Source organism: Rhamphochromis sp. 'chilingali' (genome assembly GCF_963969265.1).
Source record: "Rhamphochromis sp. 'chilingali' genome assembly, chromosome: 22".
NCBI lineage: Eukaryota > Metazoa > Chordata > Actinopteri > Cichliformes > Cichlidae > Rhamphochromis > Rhamphochromis sp. 'chilingali'.
Genome location: NC_137950.1, coordinates 3,939,459 through 3,953,776, shown reverse-complemented (window position 1 = coordinate 3,953,776; position 14,318 = coordinate 3,939,459). Strand labels below are relative to the sequence as shown.

Here is a 14,318-nt window from a genome sequence, read left to right as displayed (position 1 = left end):
TAGGTCAAAGTTGTAACATATACCTGGTTTTTGGATTGGATCACGGTTGGATCATATTCACACCATAAATGACCCACTCTGGAAGTTGTTTGGACTTGTCATTTATGGTCTGCTCTCGAATGCAATTACAGTGTTCACACCTGAACCAAGTTCGAAAACGAAACAGAGTTCAATTTAAACTGACGAAACACCACAGTTGTGAAAACACCTAAAGAGTCTGTTTGCCTCTGCTGCACCTGCTTGCTGTTCTTCAAGTTGTTTAATACTTAAAATGTTAAGAACAGAACCCATTAGCATCAGCAGAATGTCTCAAAGGGCATGTAATGTTTGAATTAGTGCTGTCAAGAGATAAAAAAAAAATAGAGATTAATTAATTATGATTTTTAATTAATTGATCTAATTAATCTCTTTTTTAATCTCACCTAAAAATAGCTGAGGAAAGCCCTCAACTTATTGTGGCAGACCAAAAGACTGATATAACAAAGAAAGTGACTTTATAAAGTCATTTATTGTTTAACAAACGTTAAACAGATGCAACCATTTACATACTGTTGTATTCTTTTGTAAAATAAGTGGAAAAATAAATACAAATAAAATCAAATAAATTAAGTGCTGCAAGTTAGCACATCAGAGTTGCTCTTTTCTGAGCAATACAGCACTGAAATTCCTCTGCTTCAGATAATGAAAAATAAAACTGACATTGCAGTGCTGCAAGTTAGCACATCAAAGTATTCTTCCATCACAAAAAAAAGTGCTGAACATCAAGCAATCTATTCTAGTAGGCTACAAATGACACAGCAGCTATGCTGACCACATGTGTCTCATTTCTTCTTCCTCAGCCAGTCGCTAAGACACACCAGCCTGGTAACATTTTCTGGAAGCAAGGCTGCCCTTTTCTTTTGCACTATGTGGCCTGCAAGGCTAAAGAGTCTCTCACAGGGTACAGAGGTAGCTGGGGAGGCCAGGTACTTTTGTGCTAGGACTGACAGCTTTTCATAGACTCCTGAGTGAGCATACCACCACTGCAGGGGACAGTCATCAATACTGATGCTGGGTTCTGCTCTGTAGCGCTGCAGCTCTCCAGACTCAATTCCATCTTCTGAGTCAGAGTCAGACCCCAGAAGGAGTTCGCTCCTCCTCTTCTTCTGAGCTGGTCCATCATCCTCTGTGGAGGGCTGGAGACTATCTGCTCTTCTGGGCTCTGCTGCCTGGAGCATATTCTCCAGAATGGTCCACACCTGAATGAATGAATGAATGAATGAATGAATGAATGATTGTGATTAAAACTAAGTGCTTTTTTTTTATTTTATTTAATCTTGTAAAGAACTTTGTGTTCCATATAATAAATAAAAGTTTGATTTGATAATGAATTGGACTCATTAGTCCAGCTTAACCTTATTGTCCTACCTGTTCCCTCTTTTCTCTTGGAAGACATTTCAAATCCTTAAACCGTGGATCCAATGCTGTGGCCACCTCGAACCATATCTCGTTGCCATTAGCTCGTCGTGCTGCCAGATCCTTCTGGAAGGCATTCTTGAACTTCACCACGTAGGCAGGATCATCATCAGTAATGTCCATGACACGGTACAGATGGCGAAAAGCAGGCAGCACTACAGAGCAAGAGACGTAGGCCTCACCACCCAGCAGCTCTGTCACATACCTGCAGAGGTGGAGAGGTTTGCTAAATAAACCTAGCTGGATTCATTTAAATCAAAGTGTAACTGATTTCCAATTTAATTGTCCTTAAAAGTTCCTTGTTATGTTCATTAATTTTGATTTTACACATGTAACAGTAGTTTATATAATTAAAATGGGAAGGTGTTTATTTGAACTTACTTGCATGGTTCAAGCAGGAGCTCCAGCCTCTGCAGTTTCGCCCACTCAGCTTCGGTTGGCAAGACCAACCTGTGGTTCTGTTGGTCCAACGTAGCCTGGACAGCCTCTCGGTTACATAGGAGGCGTGAGACCATTGCGAGAGTCGAGTTCCACCTGGTGGGTACATCCTGTATAAGTTGATCGCTCTTCTTTCCGAGTGCTACTTGTTGTTGGTTAAGTTCTGTGGTACTCGCAGGGCTTTGTTTAAAATGACCAACAATCTTGCGGCACTTTGCCAGTACACCGACAAAACCACTGCTATCGAGACATACCGTGATGGTCCTCTGGAGAATGTGAGCATTGCAGGCGATGTGCTCATATGGAAGTGCTCTCATAGCAGCCAGCATGTTTGCTGCGCTGTCTGTGCCAATGGTGGATATCTTGTTTTCAATACCCCAGTCATTTGCTACCTTGAGGAACTGTTCGGCGCATTTATCAGCAAAGTGCCTGGTTTCTGTTCTCATGACGGTCAGTGCAAATGAGTTGAGGTTCCACTCACTATCAATAAAGTGTCCAGTCACCCCAAAATAGCTGTGGTTGCCAGCTGAGGTCCAGTGATCTCCGGTTATAGCAACACAGTTGGGAGAATCCTCCGCCAAAATCTCAAGTTTGTTTTTCTTTTCGCCGTCGTACATTTTGCTGATTTTGGTCGTTACTGTAGTCCTGCACGGCGGCTTGTATGACGGGTCATTGGACGCAATTTGCAACACCTCTGTCAATCCTTCGTCCGCTACTATATTTATCGGCCTACAGTTCATCGCTATCCACTTGGCAATAACATTAGTCAGCCTGTCGGTCGCAGACTTGCTCATACGAGGGGTATTCTCTAGTTTTGTTTGGCGAAAAGCTTTGCTCTGGCTTGCTATATTGCTAACGTCTTCACTGCTAGCTGTTGCTGCACTCGCGGCTGGGTGCTTTGCGTTGAGGTGATAGGCCAAACTTGAGCTGCTTCGGTGGTAAGCAAACTCCTTCTTACACTCTAGGCAGACCACTTTACCTTTGTCAATGGTGCCGTCGGGGCGTTTATGAAATACAAATTTCCCGTTCATTGGGCCAACAACTCTCAGATGCGCCTCCATATCCACACTGTAAGCTAATCACCACTTCTCACCTTGACCTCACGACGTGACTCCACCCCCAACAAGTCAAGCACAAGGAGCCCAGCACATAAAAACGGATTTTATAACATAGCAACTCTCATACAAAATCAATGACGTCAAGAGATTAAAAATTAGATTAACGAGATTAAAAAACATAACGCGCTAAATAGCATTGTAATTAATTAATCGCAATTAACGCGATAATTTGACACCCCTAGTTTGAATATTTTAACATAAAAATCTATTCTTACTCTTAGTATTCAGCTGAAAGGTTGTTAGCCAGTCTGACTCACTAACTCATTGACTCACCAGTCAGGGGTGAGTTTTCAGGCCACTGACTGTTTGGACCTTGACAGAATGTCCAGACCATTGCTTACTTTTGTGAATTCAATACCATGGACTTAAAAAAAGATATTACAGAGCAGTTCCATATTTGTACCATATTTCTGCATCACCCTCTTTATGAAAGCATGCTTCTAGTTTACCTTTTTATAATTTGGGGTAGCTGTGGTTCTTGCTAGTAGGAGAACAACAGTTTAAAACAAACAACTAACAAACAGTTTATTTTGCTTCTCTCCCAAACATAGTTGTAGAGTTACAGAATATTACTGCTAAGGTAGAGAAAAGCTTTAAAAAAAAAAACAAGTTCTCCTTCTTTAAAAAAAAAAAAAAAAGTACGAAAACTTTTTTTTTTTTTACATCTCATTTCTTCTAAGGATTAGAAGAAATATTTAAAGAATTCAATAGCACAGGGATTGCTTTTCAGATATAATTACTGTTAAGCTGAAGGTGCAGGAACACCAATCCACTTTAACACCTGCAATATTTTTTCATTGTATATGCAGTGAATCTGAAACACTGCTTTCTGTTTCATATCCATTTAATAACAAGTTTTGATAAAAGGAAACATACAGTATGTTGTTGAACACAAATGTTCTTATTAATACTGATAACTGACATAATAACTAATGTGTAAAGCTTTATCGCACAAGTGTTAGTGAGCCAAAGTGAAGAACTGATTAGATCCTCAGTCAGAAAAAGTACACTCTCTTTAAAATTCAAAGGCTACAGGACATAACAAATATACCTAACACATCCTTAGCAAAAATTAAGAAAAAAAATGAGAAGCCATGTGTTAAAAAAATAAGCCTAGATTATATTCTGCTCTCGATGTATCCTGGGGTGTCTGTAGCTCAGGTCACCTAGTATTTGGAAGGTTGGTGGTTCAATCCCCTTCTGCTTTTGATATCTTGCCCAATATCCCCAGGCAAGATATTAACCTTAGTTTGCTCTCTAATACATCCATTGGTGTGTCAATGTTAGATAGAAAGCACTTATGTAGAGCATAGAAAAAATTGCTGGTGTGAATGAGGAAAATTGTGTAAAGCGCTATGAGTGCATTTACCATTTAACATGGGTAGCTGGAGATCTGTCAGACAGGTAATCATTCCTCATATTTCCTTGAAGTCCACTCTCTGGGTTGCATATGTACTAGATCGATTATAATATCACAAGATGCAGACATTCATGTAGACTCTTGCGCTCACTGTGAGTAAAATATTAAAAAGTATAACTTGTTTGGAAGAATGTCTCTTCTCTCTCAAAGATTGTGGCAGGATGGCTAAGCTTTGCAAAATTGTACCAGACCAGACCACAAGACTTTTGGAGCAAGGAGTCCGAAGTTGCAATGCTTGCTTATAATGCATGGAGACACGCTTGGTTAAAAATCCAACACTGCATATCAGCACAAACAATATCAAGTACAATGGTGGAAGGATGATAAATTTAGTTTGTTTTGCAGCCACAGAACCTGGGAACCCTGGAGTCAACCTTGAACTCCTACATATATTAAAGTATTTTAGAGTAAAATATCAGGTTCAACGGTTCACCAGCTTAAACATCACAAAAATTGAGCATGCAATCTAGATAAAATGGCTAAAAAAGAAAAGAATCCGTTGCAATGATCTAGACAAAGTCTAAACCTCAACCCAATTAAAGGACTGTGCTGTGTGGAGCTCTGTGGTTCTCCAAGCAATTATATGCAAATTGAATTGAGATGCTGTAAAATGCACTTCATCTTCAAATCTTCATCTAACTTATCTTTAGATCAAAGACAGTTGAACTAAACAAGGGAAAGAAACCTGTGAGTTGCTAAATTCTTGTGTTTTTATTTTTTGTTATGTTCCAATACATAAAACCTTAGAACTGATAGAGGTTCTTTTTACGGAGACTCTGTCTATCTTTAACCCTGCAGATTGTGTAGCTAGTGATACAAGCGGCCATTAGCTTAGCTTGGAGAATGGGAGTACAGTAATTAATAAACAAATATTCATATTAATAGTAGATAGAATCCCTAACCTAGTGACTAAAGTGCCACTGTTAGAGATTGCTTGCATTCCCAGCATAGTGACTAAGATTTGCAGTGTAGCCACCAGCATCCAGAGGCTAATGATAAGATGATGGAACATATTTATATGTGTTTCAGATTCAAACTCCAAAATACCTTAACTGAGTATACCAGAATAATATCCAGTAGTTCTAAGATGCTTTCTAAACCCCCAAGTTCACGAGTTCATTCAGAGTTTGAATGGATCCCTGTGAACTACCTGCAGTTTTTTGTGACACTGCATTTCAATACACTAACTAAGCATGCGCCCTTCAGTTGGATTTCTGCATCCAACAGAATATGACTACAGCTTGAAGCAGCTCACAACAAGTTTCCCACTGTTTGTAAATCAGTTGCTGCCTTTGATATTGATAAACACTCCTTTGGTCAGCAGTATTACTTTTTGCTTGAGGAAATTTGGTTTCTTTCGTTTTGTTGTTTCTCTTTATAATTGCAACATTGGTCACTCTTCTTTCCATAAATTCTAAAATACATTTCCTGCTTTTGGGCTTTAATATGCTTGTCACAACCATGCTGATGGTCTGTTTCTCCCGGAGCCAGACATTTTCCACCATTGAGTTCTTCACAAAATTTTTCTTCAGCAACCCATGGAGACACCATTACTGTAAAGCAGGCATCAATCTGCTAGATCTGCATTTCCTAACATGTGAGGTTCCTCTTTTCATGTCCTCTGATGTCAACTGATGTGATCTAAAAGAGTACTACAGATCACAGTAACCCTGACAGTGCTACCTGAGTTTGATCTGTATCCTAACCAGCAATTCCAAGCTGCCCATTCTGAGATTCTGAAGCCTACCTGCAAGCATTTCGGTGCATCCATTTCGGTGTGGCCAGAGTTATTGAGCAAGCCTCTAAAGGGGAATACTGTAACATGAACATATTTAATGTGAAACAGTACAAACAGGTGGAGATATAACAAGTAAAATCCTCAGATAGTGAAACATGTTCCAAAGTTAACTTTCCAGACACATTTATTGGGCTGATAACATCAAACACAGTGTATGACCATTGTAAACAAATAAAACAGAAATAAAAGGCATCAGCTCAGACTGAGAACTGCTGCAGAATTCAAAGTGCGCCAAGCTTTTTAAAATTCTTAACTTTTTGTCTTTTTAATATCTTCTTAATATATTTTTTGAATGTTATTTCATTATTTTTTTCTTTACACATTCATTTTTCTTTTGTATTGATAATTATAATATGTACATATGAGGCCAAGACACCAGTTGCTTTGAGACCATATGAAAGCTTTGGAAGTTGTCCCATGGCATTACTCTAGTTTTGGAAAATGACAAGGTAAGGCTGTGTTCCCTCTCTGTTGGTTTTGCTGATTGCATGCCCTGTTGGTGACTGAAATGAAACGTCCACGTGAGTCTTCCTGATGGCTCCATATTGTTGAGCAGGGGAAAGGCAATGACTTAGTTCTAGGAATTTCTTACTGATAGCAACATCTTTTATCTACAAAGGTCCCTAAGGTTGTCATAGTGGTTGACTGGCTACCAAATAAATGCTTCGTGTTTTTTTTAGGTTGTCTATTTTTTGTTTTCTCCCAAAAAGTATTGATATCAAAATGTTCATATAGATATAATTGTTCAGTGGGGGAAAGGACCTGTTAGCATGTGTTTGATCAAAGGTTCAAACAGTTCTCACTGTATGAAAAGAAGAGTCTCTTTCCTTGCAATGCAAAGTTCCTTCATTTAAATAATGTCTGGTGTTATTTGTCTTTATACAATGCCATGAAAAAGTCTTAGATGAGATACAGCCTCGAGACCAGTTTTCTTCTTCATTCTTCCCTGCCTCACTTCTTTTTCTATTTCTCTCCCCTCATCCTGAACTCCATCTCTGTCTCGTCTTCACGTTCATCTGAGAAGGCTACTTCAGCAACCACTCGTTCACTGGAAGAGAGAAGTGGGACAGGAGTGGACATACAATTATATATAATTATATATGAACACAGTTATATATATATATATGCAGCGCTCTTCACGGTTCAGCTGTTCTCTGACATCATCCACCCCGCACCATTTTTCATTTTTAGCCAGGATTACAGTTTAAAATGGCCTTAAGTGAATGCCATAAATGTGTGTAGATGTAGGCAGGAGGAATTTGCTACAGTCTGTTATCATGATCGGCTTTGATCTGTTTAGCTCAATTAATAGATAGGTTATGAATCTTTGTATTAATGCATCTTGATAGATAATTTATGTTTATCTGTGTATGTTTATGGAAAGATTTACAGATTTTTCATAAACATTTTTGAAGGACCACATGGTTTCAAGAATGTTGCAAGAAGGTGTATTTGAGACCAAAGCCTAATTGTTTTCTTAAGCCTAAGCTGAGCAGTTCAAGTAGGTTTTAGTATCTAAGACTGACAAAGTAGTTATTGTTAGGTCTAATTGTTGAATGTTTGTCATTATGCTTCTTAAATTTGTAAGGTCTTAGTTCAATCTATAGGATCAAGACATTCCTTTGTCCCTGACCACCTCTCCAGCCACTCTGTGCTGGGGGAGGATTATTACACATCCCTTGTGAAGATTCTGTTTGATGTTTGGTAAGCTTCCTGCCCTTTGTATGGCTTCACTGTGTTATCTATGGTGAACCATACATTGGGTGTGGGGGAGACTACCCTCTTTATGACCAGGATGTTGTAGAAACAGTTGTGTTCAGGAAGACACACATTCCCACACACACACGCACACATATACACACAGTGCCTTGCCTTTGTAACCATTTGGGGGTTTTACGTGGGCGGTGCTTTTGCTGTGATATGTATTGTGTGAACTGTTTTCCCAATAAAAGGCAGCAAGCGGAGCCCGTCGTTGGGGTCATTTTGTGGTAGACACCGACGAGGCCTCCCTTGCAAAGCAAATCGATGGATCGCTGACTGTCTTGTTTTCTTCATAATGAATAAGTCTCTAAACCAGCGGGGCTTGTGGAAACACAGTTATCAGTACCTAAATGTAACAAATTGGTTTTCAGTGTCTAAACATACACAAGTTGTTTTTGCACTTGGAACTTACTAATGTAAGTAATTGAAAGAAAAAGTAAGAAAGTGTAAACATTGTAAATCATCACAAAACTCAAATCCAAACCTGGACACAAACCACAGACTCATGAACTCCAGACTCCACCAGCATCCTTCCAACTTCCTTAAAGCTTTCGCTCCTTAAAAGAGAATCTTTAAGAAGTAGTGCAATGCACTACTGACAGGAAAGGACACCTTGTGTGCGTGTTGGCACCATTAAACAGAAAGACAGTGTTTGACATTGTGTGACAAGAATGTGGGGTCATGTTTCTGTAAGAAAGCAGATACATTTCCCCTTTTAATGAGACATCCCCACCCTACTTCATCCTGAAGGTCCTCAATTCTCAGAACAATTAAAAGAAGCAGGTCTACATTGGTGTTTTCGCAACAGAGAGTGCTTTTTGTTTGATGCTCAGGAGACTCTAAGGTGGGTGAATTTCTGAAATCTCTCCCCACAACTGCTCCCTAGAATAATAATTTCATCTTTTAAGAGGAAGGCAAGGGAATGTCAAATAGCTGAACAGAGAACCAATGAGAGACTAGATACAGACGACAAACCCTCCCTATGCTCCTGAGAGCTATGGTAAACCAGGATTCAGCCTCCACTTATGGATACATAAGTGAAAGGAACAGAGATGATGATAATTATGGAAAGACCTATGAACACATATTTCAAGAAGAGGGAGGAGCATAAGGTGACATATAACAGCAGAGGAAGGTGTACACAGATCAGGTACATCCTATAGAGAAGGTTCAGTCTCAAAGAGACAGACTGCATGGCGTTGACGAGGGAAATGTAGCAAGGCAGCAATGGACAGTAGTCTCTAGGATGACTCTGGAAATCAAGAAGGAGTGAGTGAAGGCGGAGCCAATGCTTAAATGTTGGAAGTTGAAAAAGGAAGAATGTTGCAGAGAATTTAGAGGGGAGTCAAGACAGCCTCTGGGTGGTAGGGAAGAATTACCAGAATGCTGGAAAAGTACAGATGAAGTGCAATGCCAAGATTTTTTGTCCGGTGTATGGCAAAGAAAAGTTCTCATATGGAGATGTCTAGAAGCTGGACACTAGGTAGGAGAAAATGGTCTGTTTCAATTAGTAAGAGATTAAGCTGAAAAGGATGTGCTGCAGGTTAGAGTGCTTAGAATACAATTGGAAATGTACTAACAAATGGAAAGACCACCTTACCAAGGTGGTAAGGAGATGTCATCTGAACCATTCCTCTGACCTGAGGAGTGGAGACGAAGTCTACTGGTACTGATTTTCAAGAACAGAGGTTACATGGAGATCTGTTATAACTACAGGAGGATAAAGATGATAAGCCATACTATAGAGATATGGGAAATAGTTGTTGAATGTTAAAGAGGGAAGTGACAATTAGTGAGCAGTAGTGGCTTCATGCTGAGAAAGAGCACTACAGGTGCAATTTTTGCTTTGAGAGTGTTGATGGAAAACTGCAGACAAAGTCAGAACAAGTTGATAAAAAGCGTAAAAGTACATGAGGGTGGTGCAGGGCATCTATGAGGACAGTGAGAAAGCAGTGAAATGTGGGGTAGGAGTGACAGATGGATTCAAGGTGGGGTGGGATTACATGAGAGATCAGCTCTGAGCCCTTCCTATTTGCAGTGGTGATGGACAGATTGACAGATGAGGTGAAGCAGGCAAGCAAGAGTCTCCATGGACTATAATGTTTGCAGAAAACATTGTGAGAGTAGGCAGCAGGTGGGAGAGAGCCTGGAGAGAAAAAGAATTAAAGCCTGGAGAAGCAAGAAGGAATACATGTGTGTAAATGAGAGGGAGACAGTTGCAAAATTGCAAGGAGGTCAGTTATACAAAGCAACAGACAATACACAAGAGAGGTGAAAAAGAGAGCGGGTGGGCGGAGATGAGTGTCACGGGTGATTTGTGACAGGAAGATAGCAACAAAAATGATAGGGAAGCTTTACAAGATGGTAGTGAGACCTGCTATCATGTTCTAGTTTGGCAGCTGTGGCAGTAACAAAAAGGCAGGAATCAAAGCTGGAGGTGGTAGAGTTAAGATTTTGATTGTGATTGACCAGAAAGGACTGATTAGAATCAGGCATGTCGGAGGGGCAACGTTCAGCGTTTTGGAGACAAAGTTAAGGAGGAAAGGCTGAGATAGTCTATATGTGCAGTGGATGGATTGTGGATGTGCTGGGCAAAAGATGTTTAATATGCTGCTGGCAGGAAGGAGGAAAAGAGGATGATGACAGATAAGATTCATAGACGTAGTGAAGGAGAGTCAGTGTTTCAGAAGAGAATGCTTGTGTTGTGAGTCCACTGTGATGACCTATGCAATCAGCTGAAAGAAGAAGATGATCTCATTTCTTATTTGTGGGGATCATTTTATCAAAATGAATGGTTTATTCACTAAGATAATTGCTGTAATCTGGACCTAGTTCCAGGCTGGTAATGTGTAAGCCCAGAATTGAGAAATACTTTGAAACTCTGTTGCCATTTTGAAAACAATTTAATACAACATAAGAATAGAATAGTCATTTCTTGTGATTGTACATGTACAACAAAACTATGTTTTTGATGTGCTTGTTGTTGTTTTTAGCTTCTATAGGTGTCAAGTGTAAAAGATTCTGTACTTTTGTTCATATAATGTACATTTCTTAAAGCTTTCCTAGCATTTTTTGTTAGTAGTTGCCTAGTGTAGCACATTCAGTAAAGGAGCAGTCTAGTATGACCACTAAGAAAAATAACGGCAGCATCTTTGTATTTTTTTCGGGTTCAAAAGATTTGTTTTTTTTACAGAAATATGACTTGCCTATTTTATATATTTGTTTTTGTATAATTGCTCTGTTGTGTGCACAAAAACAAATGTTATAACCAAATTGTGCGATCTTATGAAAGGACAGATATCACAATATCTGTAAGTAAATATTGTTTAAATGTCAGACACTGAGAAAGTTACCCAAACCAGCCATTTGTAGAAGTAGTTTTTACCTCGGTACTGGAGCTTCTGGGCCCTGTTGTTTGGGCAGTCTTTGCCCTGCATGCTGAAGTTAATATTGGTGCGGATGCAGCGGTTGTTTAGAGGCTGCACAGGACGAACGTTGTCACTCATGCTTAGAAAGATCTGAGAGGGCTGGTTCTGGCTCAGCAGCCGCAAGGAGTGCATCTAACATCAAGACAGAGAGAGAGAGAGTGAGAAAGAGGGGGAGGGAAGAGAAGCAAAATTGGCTAAAGTATCATGGAAATGTGAGCCAGCCTTTTTTATTCACTGCATTAATTTCCAGCAAGGTCTGAGTAGAAGATTACACACAGGAGGAGAGATTTTGGAGGAAAAGCCTCAATGTGAGTAGACATATTTCACAGAGTAATTTTTTGAGAGAGAATCCTGATCTGAGACAGGTAAGCCCCAGTGTATTCTGGGAGCTTTGTTTCAGGTCTGTGCTGGTGGATGAGGCTCACCTGCATCCGTGTGAGATACACTGGCTTGTTCATCAAGATCCACGTGGCAGTCTCAAAACATGGAGGGATGGTCATCGATCCATCATATGTGATAAAACTACTTGTTTCTGGATAAATCTCCTCTATGTTCAGGCCATTCAGTAGATATGCATCATCTGCAGGGTAAAAAGGCAGAAAACCGAAACAAAATGAGATCTCTAATGTTTCATCGGAAGACACTGGAAATGTAGTTGTACAAAAATTGTATTCCACATGTAAAAATTAATGGATTTGTAAACAAATTACTAAAAGATTATCATATACTGTGATTTTCTTCCAAGCAGTAAAGCAATCATTTTATTTGCAGTTATGCTAGTTTGTCCAATTATTTTTGAGTCTTTAAAAATGGGGAACTATGTCAAAAAATGGCTGTAATTCTGTAATCAGTGCTGAAAGTTTTCAGTCACGTGTTTTTTGTTTGACTTTAAATAAGTGGTAGTATTATAAGGGAAAGATATGTGAGAGCTAAATCATTGTCCAAATGTTTTTAGATATTCAGAAAGTAATCAGATCTGGGAGTTGGACACTGGCACCAAATTCAACCAACCTGACCAAGGAGAAGCAGCACTCCATTATTTAGAGACATGCACAACTCTCTGGTGTATATCTTTATGGAGACTGATTCATACAGCACAATTGTTAGAGTACCATGCAACGTAAATGTGACTGTATATAAAGGATGCACATAGTCACTGTGACATCGCTAATTGGTTAATGCTTAATGAAATCTTTGAGCTCCACATTTTTCTTCTTGATGTTTGGAATCTAAATCCAGTCCTCCAAGTTGGCAAAAAACTTGTGATTGACAGATTATTAGTCAGTGAGCATTTCCTTACTCTAACAGGGACTATAATTCACAAAATGTTGTATTTAGTATGACCTAACATTAGTGATTCAAACTAAAGTTTCTACTGAGTTTCCCATATGCTTCTATACAGCCTGAAGACTTTTTGCAACTAGAGGATTAGCCACATGTTGGTCATTATGTAGGTTTATGGCACATCTGCATTTGCTTCAGTTTTTATTAAAGCTTGCAGGTTGTTTTGTTTTGGCCATAGCTCTAAAAATGAGTCAGTGTATGATTTTAATGAAACTGGTTTCTCAGCCGGAAAAGGGTGGAGTGCCCACTCCGGGTCGGGGATGAGTTCCTGCCCCAAGTGGAGGAGTTCAAGTATCTCGGGGTCTTGTTCGCGAGTGATGGGAGAAAGGAGCCGGAGATCGACAGACAGATCGGGGCTGCAGCTGCAGTAATGCAGACGCTGCACCGGTCCGTCGTGGTGAAGAGGGAGCTGAGTGTAAAAGCGAAGCTCTCAATTTACCGGTCGATCTACGTCCCTACCCTCACCTATGGCCACGAGCTGTGGGTAGTGACCGAAAGAACGAGATCGCGGATACAAGCGGCAGAAATGAGCTTCCTCCGAAGGGTGGCTGGCCTCTCCCTTAGAGATAGGGTGAGAAGTTCGGCCATCCGGGAGGGGCTCAGAGTAGAGCAGCTGCTGCTCCACATCGAAAGGAGCCAGCTGAGGTGGTTTGGGCATCTGACAAGGATGCCCCCTGGGTGCCTCCTGGGTGAGGTGTTCCAGGCATGTCCCACCGGGAGGAGGCCCCGGGGCAGACCCAGGACATGCTGGAGAGATTATATCTCTCGGCTGGCCTGGGAACGCCTTGGTATTCCCCCGGATAAGCTGGAGGAGGTGGCTGGGGAGAGGGAGGTCTGGGCCTCTTTGCTTAGGCTGCTGCCCCCGCGACCCGACCCCGGATAAAGCGGATGAAGATGGATGGATGGATGGTTATAAAATTCAGTATTTAACATAAATTGCTGAGCTGATATTTTCATTCATACAGAAACTTACTAGGGTACTCTAACTCAACTGCAATTGTAGAACAAATACAGTGGATGGCATAAATCTGTGTACTCCAATTGAGTAGTAAACAGTGAAATACACTGGTGTAACAAATAAGCTGTAATTTGAGTCACTTCTCATACGGAGTCTGGTTATCATTACAACTCTTTCATTTTTTTCTCACTTCTTTCATTTGCTGTTCTGTGAATGACAGCTTGTTGGTGTGGCAACACAAAACCTCTTTTATTCAAACTGTCTCCACTGTCAGGATGCTAATTGGACAGACTACAACTTCCTCTTCCTCTCTTTCTCCCCCTCCATTCGCTATAACTTGCTGTCTACTAGTCCTCTCATGACAAATGGGCTACTGATTGTGCTGAGGTCACAGTGGTGGGCTGCTGCAGCTTTAATGCTGAATCAGCTGCATCACTACTAAATACTAACTGATGCATCAAAGGAATAGGAGCTGTGAAAAAATAAAAAGCACTTTAGGCCACTCCACCTACACTGATATTTGATGGTGTGGATTTTTAATGTATATGTATCTTCATATACACCTGAGTGTAAATCTGTGCTTTTGGGAAGAAAAACA

At 40.3% G+C, this 14,318-nt stretch overlaps 2 protein-coding genes across 5 annotated transcripts in view; both read right to left on the bottom strand.

Annotated features, from left to right (window-relative positions):
- Window positions 1-411: 411 nt before the first annotated feature.
- On the bottom strand, window positions 412-3,183 carry LOC308391363 (E3 SUMO-protein ligase ZBED1-like). The gene is made up of 3 exons (XM_080873993.1): window positions 1,837-3,183; window positions 1,408-1,660; window positions 412-1,238 (listed from the first exon to the last, which is right to left on the bottom strand). Exons 1-3 carry the CDS (start codon window positions 2,952-2,954, stop codon window positions 822-824), a joined length of 1,788 nt encoding a protein of 595 aa, XP_080730119.1. The 5' UTR covers window positions 2,955-3,183; the 3' UTR covers window positions 412-821.
- Window positions 3,184-6,081: 2,898 nt separating this feature from the next.
- ca10a (carbonic anhydrase Xa) overlaps window positions 6,082-14,318 on the bottom strand; it is a 344,540-nt gene continuing 336,303 nt past the window's right edge. For 3 of the 4 annotated variants that reach the window (XM_080872456.1, XM_080872453.1, XM_080872455.1), the window contains 2 exons: window positions 11,844-11,998; window positions 11,161-11,550 (listed from right to left, as the gene is read on the bottom strand). In XM_080872456.1, the coding sequence (XP_080728582.1) occupies window positions 11,317-11,550; window positions 11,844-11,998 (389 nt within the window). In that variant the 3' untranslated portion in view covers window positions 11,161-11,316. Of the gene's footprint in view, window positions 7,278-11,160; window positions 11,551-11,843; window positions 11,999-14,318 lie in introns of those variants that run through there. The other variant, XM_080872454.1, reaches the window with a different exon arrangement.

What these genes read in the sequence shown, in the direction of transcription:
- LOC308391363 (XM_080873993.1), bottom strand. Translation starts at nt 2,954, where the DNA reads ATGGAGGCGCATCTGAGAGTTGTTGGCCCAATGAACGGGAAATTTGTA. An exon ending in CTCCTGCTTGAACCATGCAA is followed by an intron (nt 1,661 to 1,836) that starts GTAAGTTCAAAT and finishes CCACCTCTGCAG; the next exon opens with GTATGTGACAGAGCTGCTGG. An exon ending in CAAGAGAAAAGAGGGAACAG is followed by an intron (nt 1,239 to 1,407) that starts GTAGGACAATAA and finishes TCATTCATTCAG; the next exon opens with GTGTGGACCATTCTGGAGAA.